Source organism: Nestor notabilis, unplaced genomic scaffold (genome assembly GCF_000696875.1).
Source record: "Nestor notabilis isolate BGI_N333 unplaced genomic scaffold, ASM69687v1 scaffold12983, whole genome shotgun sequence".
NCBI lineage: Eukaryota > Metazoa > Chordata > Aves > Psittaciformes > Psittacidae > Nestor > Nestor notabilis.
The window spans coordinates 1416-28263 of NW_009921751.1; the positions used below are offsets into that span (position 1 = coordinate 1416).

General features: G+C 43.7%; 1 protein-coding gene across 1 annotated transcript; it reads left to right on the forward strand.

Annotated features, from left to right (window-relative positions):
• Positions 1 to 630: 630 nt before the first annotated feature.
• TCERG1L (transcription elongation regulator 1-like) lies at positions 631 to 24474 on the forward strand (the record flags this gene model as incomplete). Its single annotated transcript, XM_010011290.1, has 8 exons — positions 631 to 766; positions 2127 to 2215; positions 5291 to 5445; positions 11023 to 11092; positions 14898 to 15033; positions 18107 to 18196; positions 21549 to 21667; positions 24318 to 24474. Coding segments are annotated over 8 exons (952 nt in total), but the record flags the coding sequence as incomplete, so codon positions are not given.
• Between the last annotated feature and the right edge of the window lie 2374 nt (positions 24475 to 26848).

The following is a 26848-nucleotide window of genomic DNA, read 5'->3' on the forward strand; positions in this document are numbered from 1 at the left end:
AGAAGCTGTGGCTGCCCCATCCCTGGCAGTGTTCAAGGCCACGTTGGACACAGGGGCTTGGAGCAACCTGCTCTAGTGGAAGGTGTCCCTGCTCGTGGCAGGGGTTGGAGCTGGAGGAGCTTTAAGGTCTCTTCCAACTCAAACCAGTCTGGGATTCTGTGAATAAACAAGAGGAGTCAGACATGTGCATGGCTGCAGGGCTATGACCTTATTGGCATCATTTAGATATGGTGGGATGGCTTCTGTGCCTGGAGCATTGGAACGGAAGGGTACAGGCTCTTTGGGAAGGACATGCAGGGAAGACAAGGAGGAGGTGTCACCTCCTGTGTCAGTGACTGGCTGGAGGGCATGGGGATGGATGAGGAGCCAACCAAGAGCTCACGCAACAGGATTCTGCTCTGTTCCAGCTTCAGGGAAAGGAGGATAAAAATTTCAGAGCAATAAACTCCTGACTCTGAACTGTATGAATGTGTCCCATTAAAACACAAGATGAGATTAAGACAGGCAGTGCAGTCCTCAGCACACACGTATGTGTGTAAATAGAGGACTGAGTGACGAGAAAGAGGGGAAGACACCCAGAGCCACAGGGAGGGGTTGGGTTTAGTTCACCAATTGTGCCTTGTTATGAAGGTATTTATTGCCCGTTAAAAAGAAATCCTTTCCCCTCACAGATAATGGCAAAGAATCAAGTCGATCCTCCTGCCCACCGACCTTGATCTTACACACGGAGAGGAAGAGCACCCCTGTGCACAGCGCTGGCGAGAAGGTCTGCGGGGTTCTTCTCTTGAAAACCTCTTTAAACCTGTTTAAACTACTGAACCACACAATCTGAGTCAGGATAAACCACTGCCTCTGGCTTGAGCTGTGCTGCTGCTGAAATCAGCTCCTAGGGTTGATTCTAAAGAGCTATCTATCTAGATTATCTCGGTTTATAGGAGCTCTGTCACCGTAGTGCCGGGGTATCGGAGGAGGGATGCTCACAGCTGGGTTTTCTCCCCATACTGGAGGAGAAGTGAGTCTACGGGTGGGGGTGTGTGTGCATATGTGGAGCTGTGACACAGCCCACGGAACAATTCATGTGCTGAGAAGCTGAAGCACAAAACCAGTGTGTGATTTGCTGTCTCACTGCAGTGGCAGGGACCTGTGGAGGTGGCTCAGCCCCTGCTCAGGGCAGGATCATCCCCTCGGTGGGTGTTGTGCTGCTTATTGCAGTATCAGCCCCAGGGGCAAGAAAGAATTTATTCCTGGCCCCTTTTGGTGTTACTGATTTAAATTGCTGTGCATTTCCATAGCTCTCCTTTGCAGATAATTGCACAGTCCTCAAATAAAACCTCTTTATTAAAGTGGGCCTACAAGAAACTTGGAGAGGGGCTTTGGACAAGGGATGTAGGGACAGGCCAAGGGGAATGGCTTGAACCTGCCAGAGGGGAGACTGAGATGAGCTCTGAGGCAGAAGCTCTTCCCTGTGAGGGTGCTGAGGCGCTGGCACAGGGTGCCCAGAGAAGCTGTGGCTGCCCCATGGCCAGGTTGGACACAGGGGCTTGGAGCAACCGGCTCTAGTGGAAGGTGTCCCTGCCCGTGACTGGATGAGCTTTAAGGTCCTTTCCAACACAAACCCATCTGTGGTCCTGTTCTGTGGTTCTTGTGTTTTGATACTGCACTGAGCTACATCACTGCCTTCCTCCCAGGCCTTCCCTTGCAGTTCATTTCCATAAGCTACTACAATAAATAGCTGTTCTTCGGCTGATAAAATATTGCCTGGACTTGCTGACTGCACCGTGCAACTTCCTGCGTTGCCTGTTACTCCATCCAAACAGCCTGGCCCTGTCATGGGGGGATCCCTGCATCTCGGGTTGCAATATGCAGTTATATCCGCTCTCCCCAGTGAGCTCATGGATAAAAGCACGTGTGCTGGTGTTTCATTCCTATTGCTGTAAGTCAGGTGATGTTTTTATGATTCCCTGTTTATCTGGGCTGTTCTCGAGGTAGCTGGTTGTTCATAAAGCCCCTTGTGGAATAATGGCAATGAGGGTGATCCACTTCAAGTTAAAGGGAGTGATTTGTGTAGCAGTAACAGCCTTCTGCAGCGGCTTTATTTGCTGACTAATCTCTATCTGTCTTTCAAGGAGCACTCTTTTAAACTAGTAAATGAGGATGACAGCACATCCAACGGCAACAAGCCCGTGGCATCCACTCCAGTGCCGGGATCACCATGGTAAGCAATTGCTAAAAGCCATTCAGCAGTGCTGTTTCCCTTGCCAGAAATGCATTAGTGTTCTGTTACATGAGGAAGGCTGCCCTGGGTGTCAAGTAGAAAAGCTGGGTTCCTGTCTGAGCTTCCACTGGAGCTTTCCCTCATTAATCATGTGTCTCATGATCCAAGTTTCCTGACCATGTTCCTATTCAGGTAACTACAGTCTGGGTAACCGAAGCTCATAAGAATTAGTTATACTTAGTGGCTGGTATAGAATCCCAGGCTGGTTTGGATTGGAAGGGAGCTTAAAGCTCCTCCAGCTCCAACCCCTGCCACGGGCAGGGACGCCTTCCACTAGAGCAGGTTGCTCCAAGCCCCTGTGTCCAACCTGGCCTTGAACACTGCCAGGGATGGGGCAGCCACAGCTTCTCTGGGCACCCTGTGTCAGCGCCTCAGCACCCTCACAGGGAAGAGCTTCTGCCTCAGAGCTCATCTCAATCTCCCCTCTGGCAGGTTCAAGCCATTCCCCTTGTCCTACCTGTGGGATCTTTGGGTAAGGCACTCCACATGGGTATCAGCTATTATTTGTTATTATTATATTGTGCCATTTTATAAACCAGTGTTATAAGCACAGTCCAACATCCTACTTAGTCTCAACATCATAATATGTAACATACATCAGTCGTTTCTCTCCTTGACGGTTGCTACTATGTAGGGTAGTGCAGAGGAGCCATTTGAGTCCAACAGTGTCATAAGCAGGTTATGGTTCCTCCTTCTTACAGGGAAGAGCAGTAGCTGGTGGTACCCACAGTGGGATCTCACAGCACCCCCTTCTCCAGCCACATCTGCTGGGCAGGCAGTGGTCATCCAGGACTTCTGCCCAAGTGCACCCGTCTCAGATCGAAACTTGTGATATTTTAGTCTCTTAAGGAGAATCCAACATTTCTGGGTTTCCAGAGGACTGTTTAGTGTGTAGAGACCATTGGTCAATGTGACATCTCCTGTGAGAAGAAGCTAGACCATCATTTTTGATGGCAGAAAGTTTTCAGGCGTGTTAGCAAACCCTGCCCACCTTATGGAACAAAAAACCCCACCATAATTATCTTGTGCCCTTACTCATTCTTAAAATACAGTTTACTAAAGGGGAACATGAACATAACAATGTCTGCACTTCCAGCTTGTGCTCTGTGACTGAAACAAAATACCACAGTCCCCTGTGGATAACTGAAACGTTATTATACCAAAGGGGAAGAAGTGATGTGTTACAGGGGGAAAGGGACTTTAATCTTAAATTAAATGTCAAATTATATTAGTTGTGGAAAGTGAAGAGGTGTCAACAAAGGACCCCAGAGTTTCTAACCTGAGGTGAGGGCACATGAGACATGGAGATACTTGGAGGTCAGGGAGCACCATCACTATCTGCGTGCAAGGCCAGAGGAGCACTGAGCACAAGCGTTCCCCCAGAGACAGAACGTGTGTTTCCATGACCCATCCCTGGCAGTGTTCAAGGGCAGGTTGGACACAGGGGCTTGGAGCAACCTGCTCTAGTGGAAGGTGTCCCTGCCCGTGGCAGGGGTTGGAGCTGGAGGAGCTTTAAGGGCCCTTCCAGCACAAAACATTCTGGGATTCTATGATAATCATCCCCTAACAGAGGATTAGAGAATCTGTCTTGTGGAGCTGTTTGTGATCCAAAACATTTATGCATCAAAATAAAGTTATTAAAATATTTGTCACATCTGTATCGCTGCATCCAGGGTGCCAGAACCTCCATGGGGTGTGCCTCAAGCCCACAGCTGGGTTTGTACAACCAGTTTTGTGCTCCTGTTTATTGGGAGATCATTTAACTCCACTGAACATAATGACAGGGAATTTCAGGCTCGGAAACACACTTATACCAAATTGCTCCCAGCACCCTGCAGCTTCCTCCATGGCTTCTTCCAGGGGTTGTGCATCTTTCATTGCATGTTTGGGCAAGATCAGTGGTGATGTCTTACCATGGAACACAGGGTGTCTTGGGTTGTCTTATTATAGCACTCCACAGTGATGGAGCATTTTCATGTTTGCAATCTTATACCCAGACCAGACTTCTTTTACCAGTTTTGTTCCTGCTTTTAATAACAATAAACCATCAGAGCTTCTAATGATAAGATTTGTTCCTTCCAGGTTATGCTTCAGAGAGACCAATATTTTCCTATTATAAGTGTTCGTGTACATGAGGAAGTCAAAGTGTGTGGATGGTGTTTGTTATTTTTCATTATGATTCAGAGCGTGTGGGTTTGAGGTTGATATTCTGGTTGTTTATTTACATATAGATTTAGTATATTTAGTATATAGATGTAGTGAAGTACAACTTGGGGGGTTTGAATGTCTATTAAGGATGGTGTGATGCTTATTTTCATGTTACTTTACCTGATTTAAAATTGATGCCAGGACAAGAAGTTGAAGTGCTGCTGTGCATATTTAAAGTGTCCGAGCCACGGAGCTGCAGTTTGTTCAGCAGCACTTGGCCGTGGTTTTCATACTGGAAAGAGCCCATAAAAACCAACCTAAACCTTTGTGGCAGATTTCTGCGGTGCCTGGTGGTACCTGCCCAGCGAGAGCATGGTGGGAGCCAGCAGGGATGCCATTGGGATGCTATGGGGATGCCACAGGGGTGCCGTGGTTGCACCTTCTCCCTGCTAGTAGCAGGCAGAGCACCAGCCCATGGTCATCAAGACCATCGAGGTGATGGGCACCCAGCCCCAGTGCTGAGGCTACTGCACTTGCTGCTCTCAGCTGTGTCTTTAGAACATGAAATGTGTTTTCCTTTGGCTTCTCTTGATGTGAGCACCACAGTGCTCCTCTTCATCTGGTTCTTTTTCCATTCTGTGATAGAATATTCCCCCTACTGCTTTTTTTGGGGGTGTTTAGACCATTTCTATGGCATTTTATCCTACCTGAGGTGACTGGCGTGGGCTGGAACGGAGCAGGCTGTCAATCCAAGAGGAGCATCAACCCACATTCTGCAAACAGGGGTGCAATAAGCCAGCTGTGGGTTAACTGCTTGTTTGTGGGTGTACCTGACGTTATCTAAGCATAGTCTATCACTTGGAATAGGTGTGTAGTCTGGACTGGAGATGACCGGGTCTTCTTCTTCAACCCTACAATGCAGCTGTCAGTCTGGGAGAAGCCGGTGGACCTGAAGCACCGCGGCGACATAAACCGGATCATCGAGGATCCTCCTCACAAGCGCAAGCTGGAAGCTGCAGCAAGTAACTAAAGCCCTGTGATTATTTGCCTCTATTTAAACTCAAATATGGAGTGAAGCGTGGTCACTAAATGCATTCAGAGGAAGTTTGATAACTGTAATTAGAGTGGGTTTCCTTTGGGGATTTCATATAAAGTATTGCGTTAAAATTGATGTTTATTGCAAAATCCTTATTTCCACTGAAATGCTGAGCTGGGGGATAGAGTGTTCTCATTATTGGCAATGAAGAACCAGGTGCCTTCTTATACTGGATCAATCTTTGATGTAGACAGTACATCTCAGAAGACACTGTCTTTATGTTTTATTACACTTATTTCCAAGATGTACATTAGGAATGCATTACCAATGCATTATTCAGCTGTTACACAGAGGGAGATGCTCCATAGCTAATTACTATCCAACCAAGTTGGGGGGGGGGGAGGAAAATCCCTGTAGTAAATCTCTGATGAGTGCTGAATGGTTTGGTGGAAAAGTGGATGCTTCCATCTAAACGTGACGCTGCAGACACCTTCTAAAGGCTGAATTCCTGTTCTTTAGTCATGCTAAAGAACAACCTGCTGATCTGCAGGACTGTGTGCTCAGTGGTTGAAAATACAGTTTAAATACACCCTTTGGCTGGTCAGTGATCAGGGTATTTGCTATCCAGTCATTCCTAACACAGCCAGTTCATGGAGGCAGTTTTCCCAGCCTGCCTCTCTCATCCAATGTTCCATCTTTTTCCCTGCTCTCCTTACTGGAGTTGTTCAGGCCAGACTTTGTCCGTGCTGGTCAGCAGCCCAGGAGCAGCCCAGCATGGCAGCCTGTGCAGTACTGGCTCCATAATTTGTTCCACCACGCTGCTCTCCAAAGATTATGTTTCACCAGGTTTTGTGGACTCCATGGGACTGGGAGCTGCTCCATGCCACAGATTCCAGACTGGTTTGTATTGGAAGGGATCTTAAATCTCCTCCAGCTCCAACCCCTGCCACGGGCAGGGACACCTTCCACTGGAGCAGGTTGCTCCAAGCCCCTGTGTCCAACCTGGCCTTGAACACTGCCAGGGATGGGGTGTCAGTGATCGTTTTGTTTCCTGATGCCTTATGTTGGCTTTCATGTGGGAGCAGTGCCAGTAAGACCTAGACCACATGCTTTGATCCACAGGCACAGCTCCCAGTTAATGGCTGTGAGCATGTCTATGTGGACTTGAAACACTGCCTGCAGGTAGATAAAAGTGAATGATAATCAGGATTTATCTTATCAGTGTTAGCAGAAGTGTGCTGATAAAAAAGCTACAAAGAGTGGTTTTCTGTTAGCTCTTATCCCCACATAATGACATAACGTTTTTCAGTATATGTTTCAATCATCAGGTGCTCTTTTATGTATCATTTGTGTCTGTGGCTTGAAGAACTTCAGCTGTATGTCTCATACTTCCAAAGCCTGAAGTTCATTCTTCAGGAGAAAAATATGGCACATGTTTGTTAGTCCAGGATATATTGAAAGACCAATTCATTGCTGACCAGGAGGAATGATGGCCAAGGACAAAACTGAGGGTCATTGTTCATGGTCTGTAATTAAAGAGAAGAGTCTAAAGTCATGGTTGATATGTGCTGCTTCGAAATGTATTTTTTGCTCTGTGTTCCATCCTTTCTATTTATTACTTATATGTACCACCCAGATTTGATTCATGCACCAGTTGCTTTGTGACCATGGTTTTCATCATTGCTAATAGTCTTAATCTGCCTTGAGATAGCTGGGAATTGTGGTTGCTTGGTATTTGAGAGAGTCAGGTTATAATTAGTATATACGAGCTGCTGAGGTGAAAGGAATTATTTGTTACCATTTCTCTTAGCTCGGAATCTGGAGTAAATAAATAACGCATGAGCTGTGTGCTTCCAACAATGGTTGCCAAATTTATTTAGTTGAGTTGGTGCTGCTGAGTTTTAATTGGAATTCTTATATCACAGGCACGAAAAGAAGTTGGCAGAGTAGTTTTTCATGGGGTGCCGGGGGTTGTCTGTGCCTCCCTCTGCTGAAAGATCAAGTACAGTTATAATTTAGGCATAAATGCAAAATTACTCATTTATCAATTACTCCACTTCCACTTAGCATTAGTTCTTAGGGAGATGTATGAGGTGTTGAGGTTTATGTTGTATGCTCATTACTGATGTGTTCCCATCAGGCCATCCCTCGGCTGGCACCCCCACCCCCTCCATGGGGACATCACCAGGGTGACAGACTGACCATAATATCCCTATTTTCCCTTAAAGATTCCTTGAAATATCTGTCTTATTACAATGGAAAACCCCCCATTTTTATCTATTCCTATTCCTTCTTCTGCTCAAATGGTTTCTCTGGGTGTTCAGGCTGAGGAGGTTCTTTATTCAGCTAATTAAAAGAAACCTGACATTCTGGCCTCAGATAACGGCGCTGTGGTTCAGAGTTGGTGCGATCCCTGTTCAAAACCAGTTACGATTTAGTTTAGTCTGTTCCCACAAATATTTAGGACCCTCTAGCATTCGGACACAAGTATGAAGCACGGTTCCTACAAATAGTGTAGGAAAGCTCCCAGGCTTACATGCGATACATACTCTACAGCATTGCTGATCAGATCTTTGCATGTGGCCAATGACTTGATAATGCTTTAACTCACCTGGGCAAAGCTGGTGTTCCCTCTTTGTTCTGGAAATGGAACCGGAATCCATGACTTGGCTGGGATTAGCTGTATGATTTCATTAATAAGCTCTAAACTTGGTAGACTGTCAGATTGGGGCAGTGATTTCATGGAAGGATTACTGTCAGGTAATACTCTTCCTCAAAGCTTTAAATCAATTATTAGATTTTGTGCTTGGCTGCCTCTCTTCCCTTTCAAAGTCAGTTTATAATCTTAGCAGAGGTCCAGCGGTGCAACGTGAATCAGTAGGTTCCTGAGTGAGACTATAGATACCATTTGTCATGTTTTACTGAGCTTTCCATTGCACTGAAATTTGAAGTGATGATGCTGATTCTAATCTTGTTCCATTTATCCAAGGCAGTATAACCACAGCAGTCAGTCATGCAGGGAAAGTGAGAAGGATTTGGGAGGCTGTCATTGCTCGCTGGGAGAACTTGACGTGTGTCAGGAACCAGCAGATGGAAGTAAACTCTGCAACCACAGAATCCCACACTGGTTTGGGTTGGAAAGGACCTTAAAGCTCCTCCAGCTCCAACCCCTGCCCCGGGCAGGGACACCTTCCACTAGAGCAGGTTGCTCCAAGCCCCTGTGTCCAACCTGGCCTTGAACACTGCCAGGGATGGGGCAGCCACAGCTTCTCCGGGCACCCTGTGCCAGCGCCTCAGCACCCTCACAGGGAAGAGCTTCTGCCTCAGAGCTCATCTCAGTCTCCCCTCTGGCAGGTTCAAGCCATTCGCTTTGTGCTGTCCTTACAGGCCCTTGTCCAAAGCCCCTCTCCAGCTTTCTTGTACTCTCTTTGTATGTCAGAGCTCTTTTATCTGAAGGCTATACGGTGGCTAAGATTTGTTTGTATAAATGCAGAGTTGACCTATTTTTTCCCAGCCAAATTTAGAAATTCTATACCCTTTTCAGAAACCTGTGAAAGATTTTGTCTTAATATGGCTTCAAATTTGTGTTTTTCAAGTAGCTCTAGAACTTCATGGAATTGTCATCACCAGTGAGTTTGCTCTTGTCCTGTTGAAATGCTGAATGGGAAAGAGCCACTGACCTGGCCAGGCTTCTCACCACTACCATGCTTTAGTAAAGGAACATCCCGTCAGGTTCCATAATGTCCAAGCGTACATCCTCTATCCAGCTCCGGATAAGCTAGCTGTGATGTGACAAATGGCTTCTCCTTTTCTTTATCAGTGGTGTAATTTGGTAGGAGCAGGACTGTGCTTGCCCAGTCACCTTCATCTCTCTTGGAAAACACCATCAAGTACTATGTCATATCTTTACCTTCAGATATGTTATATTTTTACCTTCAAAATATGACTCGTCATATTTTTACCTTCAGAATTCCTTCAGGTTCAGACCACTGCTGCCTCCCCATGTTGTTCACCTCCTGATAAACAGCTTTATAACCTCTCTGTTAAATTTCACTCCGTTGCAGGCTGGTTTTTCTTTCTTTGTGTTTGTAATCAGTATCCCAAAGAGCAATTTCCAAGAAGAGGTAATAGCTCCAGTGACCTTGTGTTTATTTAAAACATTATCAAAGTCATTTATGTATCCATAATGCTCATATATTGTCAGCAATGTTGAGATCAAACTCTCCTTATTTCGGAATGCCATTCATCTCTCTGTATTAACATTTTATGTCCTAGCTTGTACATTGTCCCTTTGTATTTCCTCCTTATGTGCTCTCTGTTCCTGGTCTTCCCTCACTGCAACACTGCAGCTGCCATTTGGGTTTTGTTGTTCCTTGTGCCGTGATTTAGTGTATGCTTTGTTCAAGCACTTATTATAAAAAAGTAGCATTTGCTGGAAGCGCACTAATAAACATGTCATTTACCTAAAATAGGGAAACAAAATGAGCTAAGAAGAAGATTCTTAAATTGAAACTTGAAATAAATGGCCAATTTTCTATTATCTCCAGTGATGCGGAGATTGGACCCATTTTGTAGCAGATGTGTTGGAGCTTCATCTGACTTCAGTGAGACCAGATCTCACTATACCAAGTTACTGAAACCTTTTCATTCCTTAACCTAAGTTCAATTTTAGCTTTATTTATTTTTTCAGAGTTTCCTCCATGGCAAGACATGTTTTCATCACCAGGCTAACACAGAAAGGCTGAGGTTTAGTGTTTCTGATATGCCCAAGCTAACCACGTACAGCTTGATTATTACGTTTCCCAACTGATTCCTGGTGAACTACTGGCATCCCTAGCACAAACCAAGCACTGCTTGGACGTGGCTTCTGGTGGTCTGTGTGTTTGATTTGTGATGAAAACTGCAGCTTGTATACCTGAAGAAAAAGTATTTCCAGAAATACATTATCTATTCCGTGTGTTTCACATTTGTTATATGACAGTGCAACCTAAGAGTCCTCCAAGGACGATTGTCCAGGCCAAGCCAGGAGCATAACATTGCCTTGGAGTTATCTGTGACATAAGGAGCATGGAGGTTGTTGCTATCTCCGCAACCTTGCTGCACTGGTGGTAGGATTCCAGAATAGCAGCGTTATATTTGCTTATATAAGAAAGAGGAATGAGCTGAGGAGGGAAGTTCTGGTATTAAGATGCTGCTATTGAATCCTTCAGGTTGCCAGGACTGAAATAATTTTGCAGAAATGCCTTTGTAGTTGCATTTTTAAGGGAAGGGAGGAGGGAGGATCAGGTGAAACCATAACAAGATTTAAACCAGTCATGTCACAAATGAAAAATGAGGAGCTTTTCAGAATGGCAATGGTTGGGTTTATTGCTATCACTTTCATTTGGGTGAAGGCAATTGTGAGGATCTGATGAAAGATGTGTTATTTTTAAAGCACTCTGTGGAGAGGGAAGAATAGCAAATACCTCAGCAGCAGCCAAAGGCAGGGAAGGAAAGGTTAATTTGAGGAGTCTGTATTCCCATATATCTAGTTCAAATCTAATAACTATTTATTTCTTTTTAGCAGACAAATGTGTTAGTTCTTGCCCAGGGGATGAAACTGATGATCTTAGCATCAAAACTAAGAGAAATAAGTAAGTTCTAAAGTTTACTTATCTATATGTAATGTTGGGAAGCTAATATCTGGTACAAATAAATGTAAAGAGAAACACAGTTCTACTCTTATGTGTGGATAACTACTTATGAAAGTCACTCTTAAGGTAGCCAGTCTTCATCAAACCCCATGATTCTCTATAATCTCTGTTTCCCATGAAATCCATCGATTTTTGTCTAACTCATGCTTATTTTGAAATGGTTAAAAAAAAGATTATAAAGATACATGTCGTTATTTCGAAGACATTGAATAAAAGCTTTATCTTCATTGAAGTGAAACCGATGATTGTTTTCCACTGGTGTCAGTGTTTCCAGGCTGCCGGCTCAGAAATATCCGGAGGTATTTCTGTTATTGTGCTTTCATTTGACCTTTATTTCCATGTGTGTTTCAAATTCTGATGAAGTAACAGGCAAAAACCCCATGTGCCAAATAAGCAACTGCCTCACGCTTTGCCAGAACAGCAAGAAAAGGAAAGAAACAGTTCGTGTTTTAAGGAGTACCTTCGAGGCATTTCATGCTAGTTAACCAAGCTGCAGCTGGCGTTGGCTGCTATGGTTAAGATACTGCTTTGGACCATTAAAAAATAAACCTGTAAAATAACTCTGCATAAATAGTGTGTTATATTTTGAGGGCATTGTGAGGAGTGAGCACAACAAATGTCTTGTGTTTTCCAAGTGACTATATTGAAGATAATTCAATTCTTTGTTATTGCTGTTCTTATCTTGATACGTTGGGAGGTTCCTCTGACCTCATGAAGACTTTCTGTGGTTTTGTGTTGTTATGAGGGAAGAATCAGATACTCCCAGGTGGAATGCTCAGGCTATTTAAGCATTTTATGCTTGGTATAAGAGAGTCTATTTATACTGTATATATACTAAATATGTACTTTTCCTATTTACATAGTATTTAGTGTTCATATACAGTCTAGAAGTTTATACTTAGTATAAAATACTTAAGAATGCATCTTCTGATGTCAGTGGGTGTGATAGTATTGGGCCAGCATTATGACCTGTGTATAGAGGTGGATATTTTACATGTGCTATTACGGGGATTCCCTTTTAGTGACTGGCTGAGAAAATGTGGAAACACCTTTCCATTAATGTACCTAAGTAGAATTCTAAAACTTGAGAAACTTGTTCATAGAACTCCACAAAAATGCAGGTTATTGTATCAAGGGTGCCTTTTTCACTGTCCATTTGTGGGTAAGGAATGTTATCTCATCTTCAGTGGGTTTCCATGACTTACTTACTCAGAAGACTAACTTTGGGTTGTTCGGTCTCTTATTTTCTTTACACTCAACGGAACATTGTCAAAATTAAGAGCCCCAAATATGGACCATCTTTGTAGATATTTGCAGAATTTATCTTGTATTTACTTGCAGAAATACATGTCCATATACATATCTTTTCCCCAAAGCAAATAGGTAAATGCAGCTCAAGCTGGGCAGTCTCAGCCCACTGCAGAGATGCTGCATGACTCTCCCACTTAATGCACTGTAGCATCATTCCTGTGGTATGTATTTATAGATACATAGATACATATATATACATATATAAGCATAAATCATACAGCAATCAAGCTAAAAGCACAATCACATCAGAAATGCAGCAGGATGGTGGCCAGCACCTTGGATTGCCAGCAATGTTTTCTGGGTACAGGCAGCAGAACAGCACTGCAAAGCAACCCTCAGTTGTGACTTTATGCCAACACAAGTTGAATAGCATGTGATAATGAATTTATATCACCTGCTGTTTATGCTATCTTTTGTCTTTATATTATGTTATATTTATGTATGGCATAACAAATAATACAACCTTTATTGTACTTGAGATTTGTGGCAAGATACTCATTGAGAGGATATTTAAAGCTCTGAGAACCTTACCTTCATAGAATCACAGAATCCTTGGAAGGGACCTTAAAGCTCACCCAGTTCCAACCCGCTGCCATGGGCAGTGACACCTTCCACTAGAGCAGGTTAATACAAAGAGTAAAGCAATCTTCAGAGAAACTTGGGTCTTCTGGGGTTGCTTCACAGTGACAGCAGGTCTGGGGATGTCTCTGTCTCCCTGCTCCCAGCAGCTCCAGGGGGGGGTTGAGCGGCTTTAAGGCTGGAGCCCCACAGCCTCCCTGGGCAGCCTGCCCCAGAGCCCACTGGCCTTACAGTAAAAAAGCTTTTTCTTGTGCTTAGATGGATTTCCCTCTTTGTGCCCATTGCCTCTTCTTTTGTCAGTGGGTTCCGCAGTTGCATAAGAACATCTCACTGCCCTATCCGTGTTAAGTTTTCCAGGCTTCCAAGATTGTGCTAGTAGGCTGCCCATGTGTGTCCATCTGAGAGGGAAATCACACAGGTTTTTGTGCAGATTATTGTATTATTTCCTAAAGAAAATTCTTTATTGTGTTCTATTCCCTATTGGATTGTATTCATTATTGTTGTTTTTGCCACGAGAAAAGAAGTCAGTGTGATTTGCAGCATAGTTTTCAATTGCGTAAGGAGGACTGAAGGAAAGAAGGCCTCTTCTGGTGCTTGGCTGGTGGAGCAGGGTGCTGTATTTCTCCCAGTTTGGGCTTGAAAAAGCACTTTGTGTCTACTAGAGATTGGATTGGGCCTTTCATGGATCATGTCACAGACTAAAATTTGCTGTCACAGTGTAAAAGATACTGTCAATCTGTGAAGAAAACCAATTTGGTATCTCTCAAATCACTAGTAATACAGCATCATTTTAGGATAAATGTGAGTGTAATGTCATTATTTGCAGAAGGAAGATAACCCACCACTTTCCAGACTAATTAATTCATTTGCTTGGAAACAAAATAATGTTTTCCTGTTGAAATTTCAAACTAGGTATTATTCTGCAGTGGTGAAAATTGCTTCAGTGGAAAACGCAGTCATGCCAGTAGGAGGCAAATATGAAATCATCGCACTTCCATTATCCTCACTTGAACCTCGTGAAGACTCCAGATCTTTCCAGAAAAAGTCTTAATTTGTATGGAATTCATTCATAGAATCCTAGCCTGGTTTGTGTTGAAGGGACCTTAAAGCTCCTCCAGCTCCAACCCCTGCCACGGGCAGGGACACCTTCCACTAGAGCAGGTTGCTCCGAGCCCCTGTGTCCAACCTGCCCTTGAACACTGCCAGGGATGGGGCACAGCAATGCTATGTACGTGCCTTTATCCAGGGGGTTCTGGCAGGCAGAGGGACTCCGGCAATACATAGTATTTTATCAGAAACACCTATTTATCCTAATCGGATGCAATCCTGGAAATGGGCTGCCAGGATAAACACAGACAAAGGGCAGATTCTTCACTGATACTTTATTGGCAGGTTTGTGCATTGCTGGATTTCTTCCATTAGGAGCGAGCTTGTGGGGTGCATGGGAACATAAAATAAAGATTAGTGTTGACTTTCAAGGTTTGGGGCACAAAAACAGAGCAAGGAAAAATAAACCAAGAAGAGTCTCTTGGGTCACTGCTTTCAAGTCTCCGCTCCTTGACAAATTTCATACGAAGTTGTACTGTTTCTGTAGCTTGAAATAGATCCTAGCATTGTGGTGCTGGGTTCCTCTGTGGTCACACCAGTGGAGCATCCTTCCACATAACGAGCTGTCAGAGGTCCCTTGGCAGGGCCCGTGAGCCCCATGATCCAATAACAAAGCGCAGGGCTGGGTAACTTCTCAGCTGTCAACCTCTGCTTGTGAGCAACCTCCTGGAGGGTTTTCTTGGGAGGGCTGAAAGTCCCCTCCCCAGCTGGCAATTACTGAACTATTGTCTATCTTACCTTGTTAAAGAACAGAAAATTCCCAAGCTGCTGACCAGGGAAAGGCTGAAACGGAGGAGAAAAATGAGGAGACATCAGCACCTCAGGTCACACCTCCCCTAGAAGAGCGCATCACTCATTTCCGAGACATGCTTCTGGAGAGAGGGGTAAGAAACATGCTTGCTTTCTCTGACATATGCCATTTATTAAGATAAAGCAGCATCTAGGACCACTACAGGAATCATTTCATAGCTATGGCTTAGCAGTCAAATGAAGAATCATTGAGGGTTTTTCTGTCTGTTAACCATGCTGGGTTTGTGATACTCTACTGTGGCTGGTCTTCCAATGCCATCCAGTCGAATGTGGTCATGTGGAACTGGAAGCCATTTGCAGGTACAGTTCCAGGTAAATTGCTGTAGACAGACCCAAAGATAACCAGAGGTGGCAGCTCTTCCCATACAGACCAGTGGCTCAGCAGGGCATGGGGACCACAGTCACACACCAGCCCCGGGGTCCCACATGAGCCGCAGAAGCTATGAACGAGGAACAAGAGATACATCATGTACATCACTTGAAAGACAGCACCAGGCTCAGGAATGGTGCTATCAAGCTCTTTGCTTTGTTTAAAATGGGGGAGGTTTCGTCACCACAAACTCTTATGATCCCAAATTCTCTTACTGGCCATCCAGAACCATAGAATCCCAAACTGATTTGTGTTGGAAGAGACCTTAGAGCTCCTCCAGCTCCAACCTCTGCCATGGGCAGGGACACCTTCCACTAGAGCAGGTTGCTCCAAGCCCCTGTGTCCAACCTGCCCTTGAACAGTCCCAGAGAAGTGATCATTTTGTGCCTGAAGGAATAGTAAGCACAGCAGGTTTAGGTCCTAATCCTGACACTGTAAATGGGTGTGTAGTGGAGCAGTGTGTGCAGGCTTTTTACCTCCCTCCAACTCTCTGCAAATACGTATTCTAGAGAAGTTCATGTAATTTCTACAGAGAATAAATATCCAAGGTGTCTGTTGTTAGGCAGCAAAGCCTGTGATATTTATCACTAGTAATCAGCAGGCTTTAAAGGTAGATAATTAGAGCTCCAGAAGCTCAAGTGTAAATTATCTCCACGCCAGACCTGCTTTATTAACACATTTTGTTATTTATGCTTAAAAAATGCAGAAGTGCCATAAACGAATACTGGTTAAAGACATCTGCTGGCATCGTTTAAGTCAGGGGGCAGTAAGTCAAAATCGAAAGCATTGGGGGTGTTCTATAATAGTATTCCTCAAGTGTTTCCAGTGTGAGTCAGACTTGCTTATAAAAACAAGAAAATGAGGAAATCTACTGCTTGGATTTGCTATTATTTAAGATGCAGAGTTAAAAGCTTACTTTGCTTTTGCCCTGTGCACTTTTTAAAGGTCCAGAGAAGCCACTGGTTAGCACCAGCTGCTTGAAATGACTTGACGTAAAGTGAGGCCATCAATCAGTGTTATTTTAAACTGGTTATTTAATGAGCATCTCCTGCCATTTTCTCATAATGTTGTTATTTCTCAAGAAGTTCCTTGGTGACATTACAAAGGCCTTGAACTGGGTGGGAAGATCTTCAGCGTGGTTCTGAATCCTGCATCAGTTATAGCAACAGAAGAGTATTTCTTGTGACAATTTATGAGATTGTTGGTGTAGCTCCAAGACAATGGCACTGTAAAGTCTGTCGCGAGTTTTCCTATGGAAAAAATGGAATCTCTGATACCCTCCTGGAATTTCATTCCATGATTTTATGATTCTGTGAATTATTACGTGATAAACTAGCCCAAGCTTAACTAGCTTTGAGCTCTAACTGGCATTTGTACTGGGAACGAAGCTGATGTCCAAGTGTGTAAAAGATACCCAAGGATTCCTGCTTGATCCTTCTGAAGGGGGGAAGTTCTTCAGTGTGGTTCTGAATCCATGAACCTTCCCAAGAGGAAACACCAAACCTCAGGACTCGGCCACCCGTGTGGGCATGGAGAGTGATCTATAAACCCACTTTGCTTCATCAGAGCTTTCCTGCTTGGGCATTAAATTTCCATGCTCTATTTTAATTATACTTCACATACTTAATTTTTTCAGTGAATTTATTCTTCTTTGTAATTAGATGAGTGATTAGAATATTTTATGTTACTCCAGAGTTTTCTGTAACAAACTAATTAACAGTGATGTTGTACAAGGCACAGAAACCAGGCTGGGGATCTCAGTCCTACGCTCCCAGAGTCTTGTGTTGTAGAAGCCTTTGGCACAGGGCACTGAGCATGAGAGGGACCTGCTCGGTTCCACAGTGGTCCTTACAGCCCGTAGACCCTAAAGCGGTTTGGGAGAATGTGGGAGAGGCTCTGTAGGAGTGTGATATTCTTGTTCCATGTGTCTGCAAGAATGTGAGCCATGCTGGGGGCTCGGGTGGACTCCCTGGGTCCTGCTCTGGAGAGCTGGGTTTCTTGGGAGAGGGGAAAAGCCTCAAACTGGAGATGCGACAGCCGTGCTGCTGGAGGGAAGCGGCACATTTCCCATAAAAACTGGTGTTTGAAGCATAGAATCACAGAATCCTGGGATGGATGGAGTGGGAAGGGACCGTAAATCTCATCCAGCTCCAAACCCTGCCCCGGGCAGGGACACCTTCCACTAGAGCAGGTTGCTCCAAGCCCCTGTGTCCAGCCTGGCCTTGAACACTGCCAGGGATGGGGCAGCCACAGCTTCTCTGGGCACCCTGTGCCAGCGCCTCAGCACCCTCACAGGGAAGAGCTTCTGCCTCAGAGCTCATCTCAATCTCCCCTTTTCTAGTATCTTGAAGGTGCTCGCACCTAGTTGCTCAGTGTGTGCATGCACTGACAGCTCATTTGGGTTATAATTTCAGTTGTGGAGAGGAGGGGAGTTAAAGCTGAGATAATTGCTTAACTGGAAATTGATGCTTCTGTTGTACGAAGGGGATAATAAAATGGCATTTTCCTTTCTGCTATGGATTCTTTCCATCAAAAATGTGGAATGACCCGCTCCCAGCTACTCCCTGAGATGTCCTAGAGCGAATCAATAGTAATGGTGTGGGGGTGACCACAGCATTGCCAGAAACTGATTAAAATTCAACTTCCAACTTCTCTGAAGCATCCTTTAGGGGTTTCATTAGCTTTCTGAACTACTCTTTTGCTTCACCTTGGAACATTTTCTTCTTTCACATCCTTATTAAAATTCCTTAATGCAACTGTGTTTGTGTATTTCACAGGTTTCAGCTTTTTCTACGTGGGAAAAAGAGTTGCACAAAATCGTGTTTGATCCGCGCTACCTTCTGCTAAATTCAGAGGAACGTAAGCAGGTGAGTGTTGCCTCCAGCATAGCTCCTGATTGGCGACAAATGTCTCCCAAATGAAGTGTAATAAAAGAGGAATTATCTTGGCAGGATAAAGGGAATTGCATAAAATTAAAATGTCTTTTTGAGTTCTTCAGTGAGACTCATAACTCAGTCTTCGCTCATAGGAAAGTGCTGTCTCCTTAGGAAAGCAAGTAGTGATGAGTGAGTTTGCACATGGAGATGAGCCACAGGCTCTTGGGTTGTAGGAACAACAACTACTGAGGCTGGGAAACTGGGTTGTAGAAAGGGAAGTGGCCATAAAGCAATGTTTCCACTCTGAATTATTTAAATACTGTAGAGAGACTACTTCATTTTTATTACTTAGAATATTTTCTGGGAGTTTGCTGTTATTTACTGCTGTATCTTGCAATAACTAAGCTTGCTAGAGAGAAATGGAGAACACTGAGGCTCTGTCAGTGTCTGAGAGGGTTTAGCTTTCCTGGCAGGCTGCAAAGGGAAGTGGGCTCCTTGCTGCCTTGGTTATTTGGGCATTAATCATCACTGGGGATCTAAAAGGACCCGAGGGCTGCAGATTAGTCTAAAAAATTTAGGGGAGATGCAAGGCTGTTGCAGAGAAGGTGAATACTTCTATTCCATGGGTATTTCTCTTCCCTACAGTCTTTTGTTATCCTGGAGAGGGAAGAACTTTGAATATGGAATTGTCCTTTTTTTAAATCAACACAATGACAAATGTTCTTATTCCTATTCCATTGCACTGGGGGCTGTGTTGTCTCATGATTCACCAGAGAGCTTCCTGTGGGGATTTACTGAGGGACTGGGCATGTTACATCTACATTTATTCCTTTTCCAGTATTTTCTTTCCTAAGAAAAAAAAAGTGAATTAAAATAGTAAGGAAATAAGGGAATGAAAATGTAAGAGAAACTGCTAGAATGGAAAATGCTGCTAGGCAAGAGAACAAGCAGGGAGTTTTGTACTGATTTCAGGGAATCAGCAAGGACAAAACCTAAACCATGCTGAGTCAGTCCAGATTTTTGACTTCTTTCTTTTTATCAGCTTTGGAGATGGTATCATAAAAATACATCATGAATACACATAATGTGCTTGAAGCACTGCTGAGGGGGACCTCCTCCGTGGGGTGGGCTTCATACTCAAGTGAAGGGCTATGGAAGGGAAGTCACTGTCAATCCTGGAGGTAGAAACTTGCCATCAGCTAAAGGTTGGCTCAGAGCTAAGGTGGAAGAGAGTGATCGTTGGTTGCTCTTCTGCCAAATAGGGCTAAAAAGACAGTGTGTGGGAGCACGTGCCAGCTGTGTAATATATTGTCGGTGCTAAGCTCCAAGTAAGATTTCCAGATGTTCATTATGAGTAATGCTGTTTAATTAGACCCCATTTTCCTCCAAAAAGTAGTTTAAGGATAAAGACTCTGGCAGAGTAGATGCCTGATTTAATGAAAGTACTTCTTGAAGCGCAACTCCAATTAGTAGAAGACATTATTTAGGTTTATGGAAACATTTACCTTCACGGCTGCTGGTGTGTGGCCTGAAGAGCGAGTGCCTGAGAACTCTCTAAATTATGCAGATTAATTGATATTGGAGAGTGTTGGAGGTGAAAAGTGGCTCACAATGGAAGTGAGGAAGGAAGGAATGAAGAAGGGAAGAGAAAGGAAAGGGAGGGAAGGGAAGGGAGGAAAGAAGGGAGGGAAAGAACAAGGGAAAGGGAAGGAAAGGGACAGAAGGGAGGGAACAAGGGAAAGGAAAGGAAAGGAAAGGAAAGGAAAGGAAAGGAAAGGAAAGGGGAAAGGAAAGGGGAAAAGCAAGAAAAGGGGAAAGGAAAGAGGAAAGGAGGAAAAAAAAGGAAAGGGAAAAAGAAAGAAGAAAGGCATGGGAAAATGAAAGGAAAGGAGAAGGGAAAGGAAAGGGGAAAGGAGAATGAGCATAGCTGGCTGTACTGTAGTTTCCTTCTCTCCATGGTCAGGTAGGAAGGGGCAGGAAAAGTGTTTTGTCTGTGATCTGCAAATGTCCTCTTGACTTGAACTTGTGTTGAGGTGGGTTTGACATCCAGGAGTGGAAGCTCTGCTCTCGGTCGGGGTCCTCACACAGCCTGGGGGATGTAATGATCCTTTATTGAACATCTGTGCACTCACCAGTGGTTTCCAAGGGGTTATTAGCAGTTGAAAGATGCTCCTATATATAAGCAAGGAACAGTGAAGGGTAAAGGAGCAAATGTATTAAAATAATGAGCTGTCTGCTAATTTTGATTTATTACCTTTATGATAACTTCACTGATGGCAGAAAGGCCAAGCAATAGTGTCACCTACTCTGTTTGTTCTATTTTTGCATCTCCCTTTACACTCAACTTACACAATTGCATTCAGTATCATGAATTTAGATTTCCTGGTGTTTTCATAGTACTTATTTCATGTATTTACTTTTCCAGTGCTATTTCTTCCCTTTTCCACGTACCATGCTAAATACCAGTTGTAAGTTGGCTACTTTAGCTTTCATGACATGTAGATTCACACCTGTACATCCTCATGGCTGATGAGGAAGCAACTGTGGTAGTATCTGTAGTAATCACGTTTAATGTATGTGATTTGTGGTGAGAAGGATGGTGAATATGGAAAGCTAATAGCACTTTGAGGCTTTTATTCAACAACTTAGTGTGCCACTTCTCAGAGCGTGAAACCAGCAGGGCCCGATTTTTGGTATTAAAAATGTGATTAAAGCAGTTGGCAGAACTTTGTGCCATAGTGAACTCCTTAGTTCCTTTTCAAGACACCAAAACTCCCAGCACTGAGGCCCTGCTGCATTTTTAGCTGCCAAATACTGATAGAGGAAGGTCATCGACCACTGCAATCACGTTAAAGCTTTCAGGTGTATGTGTACAGAGAATCGTGTAAGCTCATGGGGTTTGATAACTGATCTGAAAGGTCTTCACACTATTTGGGGGTAAACTACAGAACATTGATGTTTAAACTTACAGACATCTTCAGGAATTCCAGCAAGTTGGGAAAGATGCACGATCCAAAGTAAACAGTGGCAGTCAGCGGTGCAGATGCACAAAAATAGAGCTATGAGCATGAAAATGCGAGCAAGGCACTGGAGTCAGGAGCTGTGATTTATGTTGCTCTCCATGTTTGGAGGAAGATGCTATCTGTCCACATTGTACCTTTTTTTATCTACTTGTTTTGTGAGAACACGAAGTTGGTGCTGCATGAAGTGGGTTCAGCTGCACGTTGAGTCTATGAGGGCAGATAAGAACTGCAGGTCTGGAGATTGACAGCCCTTTGATGAAGTCTAAATACCAAAAGGCTTTGTTAATAAACACTGTATCTTGTTTCCCTTTCTTGGAAAGATATTTGAACAGTTTGTCAAGACCAGGATCAGAGAAGAGTACAAAGAGAAGAAAAACAAGTTATTGTTAGCCAAAGAAGAGTTTAAAAAGCTCCTTGAAGAATCCAAGGTATCACCAAGGTATGGCATTGCCTTATGAAGAGTTGTTGAGATAAGTTTTCTCATTTAGCCTGTGCTTATCAGCCTCAGAAAGCCATAACACTGAGCAGACTCTTCATATCCAGCTTGTACATACATGGCTTGACATTTCTTCCCTACTATTTTACAATATTTTGTTATATTATTGGGAGAGGGAACATTCCATCCTTCTCTATTCCTTTTTCTCTCTCTTATTCACAGTATGCAGTATTTTGCATAACACTTTTATTTTATCTGGATATATATATGTTATAATTATAGAACACACACATATCTATTAGTTATATAAAATCAATATGTATTAAACCTCATTTACATTAGGCATACAGGTGTAACTAGTGAAAACCCATTTAGGTTTGCCTTTTGATGGAGGACAAATATAATTCAGCCAAGTTAATATTAATGGCACATCACTAAATTAAAATAAAGCGTGCAGTGAAATAATCTATTTTTCTACATTGCTTTTTAAGTAATGGACCCCAGACTGCACCATTGAGAATGCAGAGCTGAGGATGCTGCTTTCTCATTTGTAAATGATATGGAAATAAAGGTTTATATATTAGAAATCCAATTAAATTGTTGGAACTGAGAAATTAGTTTTCTCTGCTCAAATATGTGGGTAATTGTACAGCACTACCTGCCCAGACACGTGGATGCAAACAACACATCAGGCTGTGTGGGAGTCATAACAGGCTTTTTACAACAAAACTGAGAATATTCTGGGCTAATGTAGCAACTAAACACTGGTACCAGCAATGTGCTGGCCTCAAGGACAGAGAACATTTTGCTTGTGAATGTTTCTGTTGAGCTGACTGCAAGACCACAGCAGCAAAGAAACTCATGTGCCAGCAGCAGTGTCTGGCTTGATTTTGATATGCAGAGATAAATAAATCAAAAATATTCCCAATAAGAAGAAAACAGGCCTTTTCCCAAGTGACTCTTACAAATCTGCACAGTATTTAGAGCTCTGATTCAGCCAAGAATAAGAATTGCACAGTTCATGTGACAGAGCACAGTGACTGAGCAAGGTCATTGATAGGAAAAGCAGGCAGCAGCACGGGGCAGAGGTGTCCCATCACAGCATCCCTGGCACTGGCTCTGGGACCAGCCAGAGCACCAGGCAGTTGGGCTTGGCATTGCCAAGAGAAAACCCATCAGCCTGGAGCATCTCCAGTGTCCCTGTGCTATTCCCTGCTTTGACAGGGATCATAGAACCATAGACTCACAGACTGGTTTGTGTTGGAAGGGACCTCAAAGCTCCTCCAGCTCCAAGCCCTGCCACGGGCAGGGACACCTTCCACTAGAGCAGGTTGCTCCAAGCCCCTGTGTCCAGCCTGGCCTTGAACACTGCCAGGGATGGGGCAGCCACAGCTTCTCTGGGCACCCTGTGCCAGCGCCTCAGCACCCTCACAGGGAAGAGCTTCTGCCTCAGAGCTCATCTCAATCTTCCCTCTGGCAGGTTCAAGCCATTCCCCTTGTCCTATATATGTAAGTATATAAAAATATATGAAGTCCAGACATTTAAATAAAAACCCTTGTTGGTGGTCTGTAAATTATGATGCCAGTTCATTATAGTGCTCACCATGCTGCTCTCAGACCGGGACCTATGGACCTGTACTGGGATTAGCAGAAGCATCCGAGCAAGACACCAGTGAATGTTTCTGTTCTCAGATACCATGTTTGCAGTGGAAAATGCTGGACCTGATGACAAAGTCCTCGTGCAAAGCTCCCTGTGGGTTTTAATTACATTGTGCCCATCACTTGGAGCTACAATTAATTTTTTGCTATTTTTAGGTAAGATGAAACTAGTGGGTGTTTCATCAGGTGTGGTGCAGTCAAAGTGCATTTGTTTGCAATTAGCCACAGTCCTGGTTTTCTGCTCTGTTATAAGCTAATTGTTGAAATACTGGCCAGAAGTACAGGCAGGCATAGATTAAAGCTGCAGTAACCTGGCGTGCAGCAAATACTGTGTTAATGATTCAAAAATGTCCTGTCAACTATCACCTGGATTTTTTTAGATCAGAAAGTGAACTTAACTTGCAGGCTGATCCGTGAGCCCAAAGCCTGGGCTGGTCTGGCATTGTCCTGCCTCCTTCGTCCCAGGTTTACCATTATGTTTCTGTCAAATATCAGAGTATCCAGAAGGAGTGTTAATTTGTATGGAATTTATTCGTAGACTCACAGAATGCTTTTGGTTGAAGGGCCCTTAAAGCTCCTCCAGCTCCAGCCCCTGCCATGGGCAGGGACGCCTTCCACTAGAGCAGGTTGCTCCAAGCCCCTGTGTCCAACCTGGCCTTGAACACTGCCAGGGATGGGGCAGCCACAGCTTCTCTGGGCACCCTATGCCAGCGCCTCAGCACCCTCACAGGGAAGAGCTTCTGCCTAAGATCCAGTCTAAACTCTTCCTCCTAAATTAAACTTTTTAAAGCTTCTCTAACTTTTGCGGCTCTTAAAACAGCTATTTTTAAAGCTTATATTTGTTAATAATACATCGGGCAAATTGAGTAAGGGCAGGTCGCCCAGAACATCGTTGAGTTTAGTGTCTGTATGAAAAGTTAAGTGAGATCCAGGTCGAAGAGTCTGAGAGTGGATTGGCCATGTCACAGCTTTAAAATGTGTTTCTGTTCTACAGAACAACCTTCAAAGAATTTGCAGAGAAATATGGAAGAGACCAGCGGTTCCGGCTCGTGCAGAAGAAGAAGGACCAGGAGCACTTTTTCAATCAGTTCATCCTTATTCTTAAAAAGAGGGACAAAGAAAACAGGATAAGGCTACGGAAAATGAGATAAAATCTCCTGAAAATGGCAATAAAGACACAGGTCCAGGCTGGGACTGCAGTAAGGAACTCACATGAAGGCAAAAGCATTCAGGGTTAAACTTGGGACTGCTTGATGAAGAAGAGGGGATCCCTGAGGAAAACTTCCTCCAAGCAGAGTTTGTTGAACATATATTGAATTTGGGAAGGCTTTTCTGCAGGAATCTGAAGGATATTTTGTTCTCAAAGAATTAATGTTTCATATTGAAGCTCTCTTTTGTACAACATCCAGAGTTTGATGCATTTCTAATTGCCATGATATGTCAATCCCTTAATTGTTTTAATTATGCAAATTACTTGTAATATACACAAATTATGAATCCAATGCAGATTTATAATTAAGCAGAAGCAGATGCCATCCATAAGTATCTCAAGATATTTCCATCATTTAGGGGAATTATCTAAAGCAATCTTTTGGCAACTTTACGCATTACCCTAAATATTTGGAGGCACAGTGGTATGCAGGAATCCATTACCCGGTGTTCATACGTCTCTGTCCAGTTCTCTGAGTAGTATTAATAAGATATTAATTGTTAATCTTAGTGAAGAGTGTGGAAATCTTGGCATATGTTCCATAGGAAGACTCTAAGTTTCAGAACTAGCTTTCAACTTAGCGTGGATGGTGCTTTTGGGCACACGGGTGGTAGCAACGCTTCACTGTCAGCGGTCCGAAAAGGAGTTAATTTGTAAAACCATCACAGTATGAGTTATGTTGCTGTATGTGAAAAGTCTGCATGAGATTTTTCTCATCATATTTGTATACATAAATATTTAACTTTTTTAATTAATAAATATTTTAAGCCAATTTTCAGGGAGATTTAAGTTTCTGAACTGTTGCAAATGTTGGGTGAAGTAACGCAGGTCTGATGGGCTTTACTCCAGGGAGAGTTCCCACCATTTGTGATTTGTGTGCCAATTCCATTACTATCAATCGGACTTTGGAGCATCTTGAGAGCAGATAGTTGTTCTGGCTGTGAAGGTGGGACACCATGGCTAGAGTAAATCAGCACAGCAGGAAATCCCTTCCTTTATGCTATATGAAAGACACACTCTCTTCTGTCTGTGGTCATTATAATGTTCTCAGTTGACCTGGTTTTTAAGTTATTACTCAATAGATTTGTAGATTTCTGTTTTCTAAGTTGTTATTTTCTCCAGCTGATGGCAATTTTTCTTTAGCTGTGCAGATACTTTTTATAATCAAGGAAATAAAGGGTGTTTTCTAATGCTTTGGGAAAATGAACTCAGAATAATTCAAAGAAGAGTATTTAATGTAAGATATGTATAATCATAGAATGGTTTGGGTTGGAAAGGTCCTGCAGTGAGCAGGGACATCTTCATCTAGATCAGGTTGCCCAGAACCACATCCAGCATGTCCTTGAATGTCTCCAGGGATGCCACATGTAGAATCATGGTTAGGGTTGGAAGGAACCTTAAAGGTCCTCCAGCTCCAACCCCTGCCCCGGGCAGGGACACCTTCCACTAGAGCACGTTGCTCCAAGCCCCTGTGTCCAACCTGGCCTTGAACACTGCCAGGGATGGGGCAGCCACAGCTTCTCTGGGCACCCTGTGCCAGCGCCTCAGCACCCTCACAGGGAAGAGCTTCTTCCTTATCTCTAACCTCAACTTCCCCTGTTTCAGTTTGAACCCATCACCCCTTGTTCTATCGCTTCAGCATATACCACCCCCCTGGGCAACCTGTTGCAGTATGAAGTATGTAGAGTTCCAAACTTCTACATGAAGAAAGAAATCATTTATTTCTGTGACAGCAAGATCTGACTGAAGCTGCTGGTGGTGTCAGTGAGGAAACCTGTTGCTGTGTTGGCATTGTCAGGTTTAACAGATGCTCCCCATTTTTCTCACCTCCACAAGTGAGGGTGATGCTTCGGGACCAAGCAAGCTGGAGTGAAGCTGGTAGATGCCATTTGGTTTTAATGGCTTGCAAGACGTGTGATGACCATTCAGCTTTATTCCACAGTTATGTTTACATCCCTGGAGGAGCCTGGTTGGCTCCCACCCCTGCGTGACTCGGGAGTCCTGTGGGAATGATGCAGAGACAAATGCTGTTCACTTGAAGTGTGGTAGGACCAGGCAGCAGTGACCCGGGAAAAAGATGTAGGTCTTTCAATAGGCAGAGGACAGACTTCTCAGGGGCTTTCAGAAGGTTTTGAAGATCTTCTTTTTGAAGAAAAAGTAAGCTGCAGAAAACCAATGAGATGTGGCTTTTATGACTCAAGTATTTCTGTTTCAGTGGCTTGTAGCCCTTGTGTTGTTTTCTGGTTTAAATGTATGTGTGTATCTGGACCTTCTACTGCCTCTCCCTATTTTGAGTATGAATAAAATGGGATATT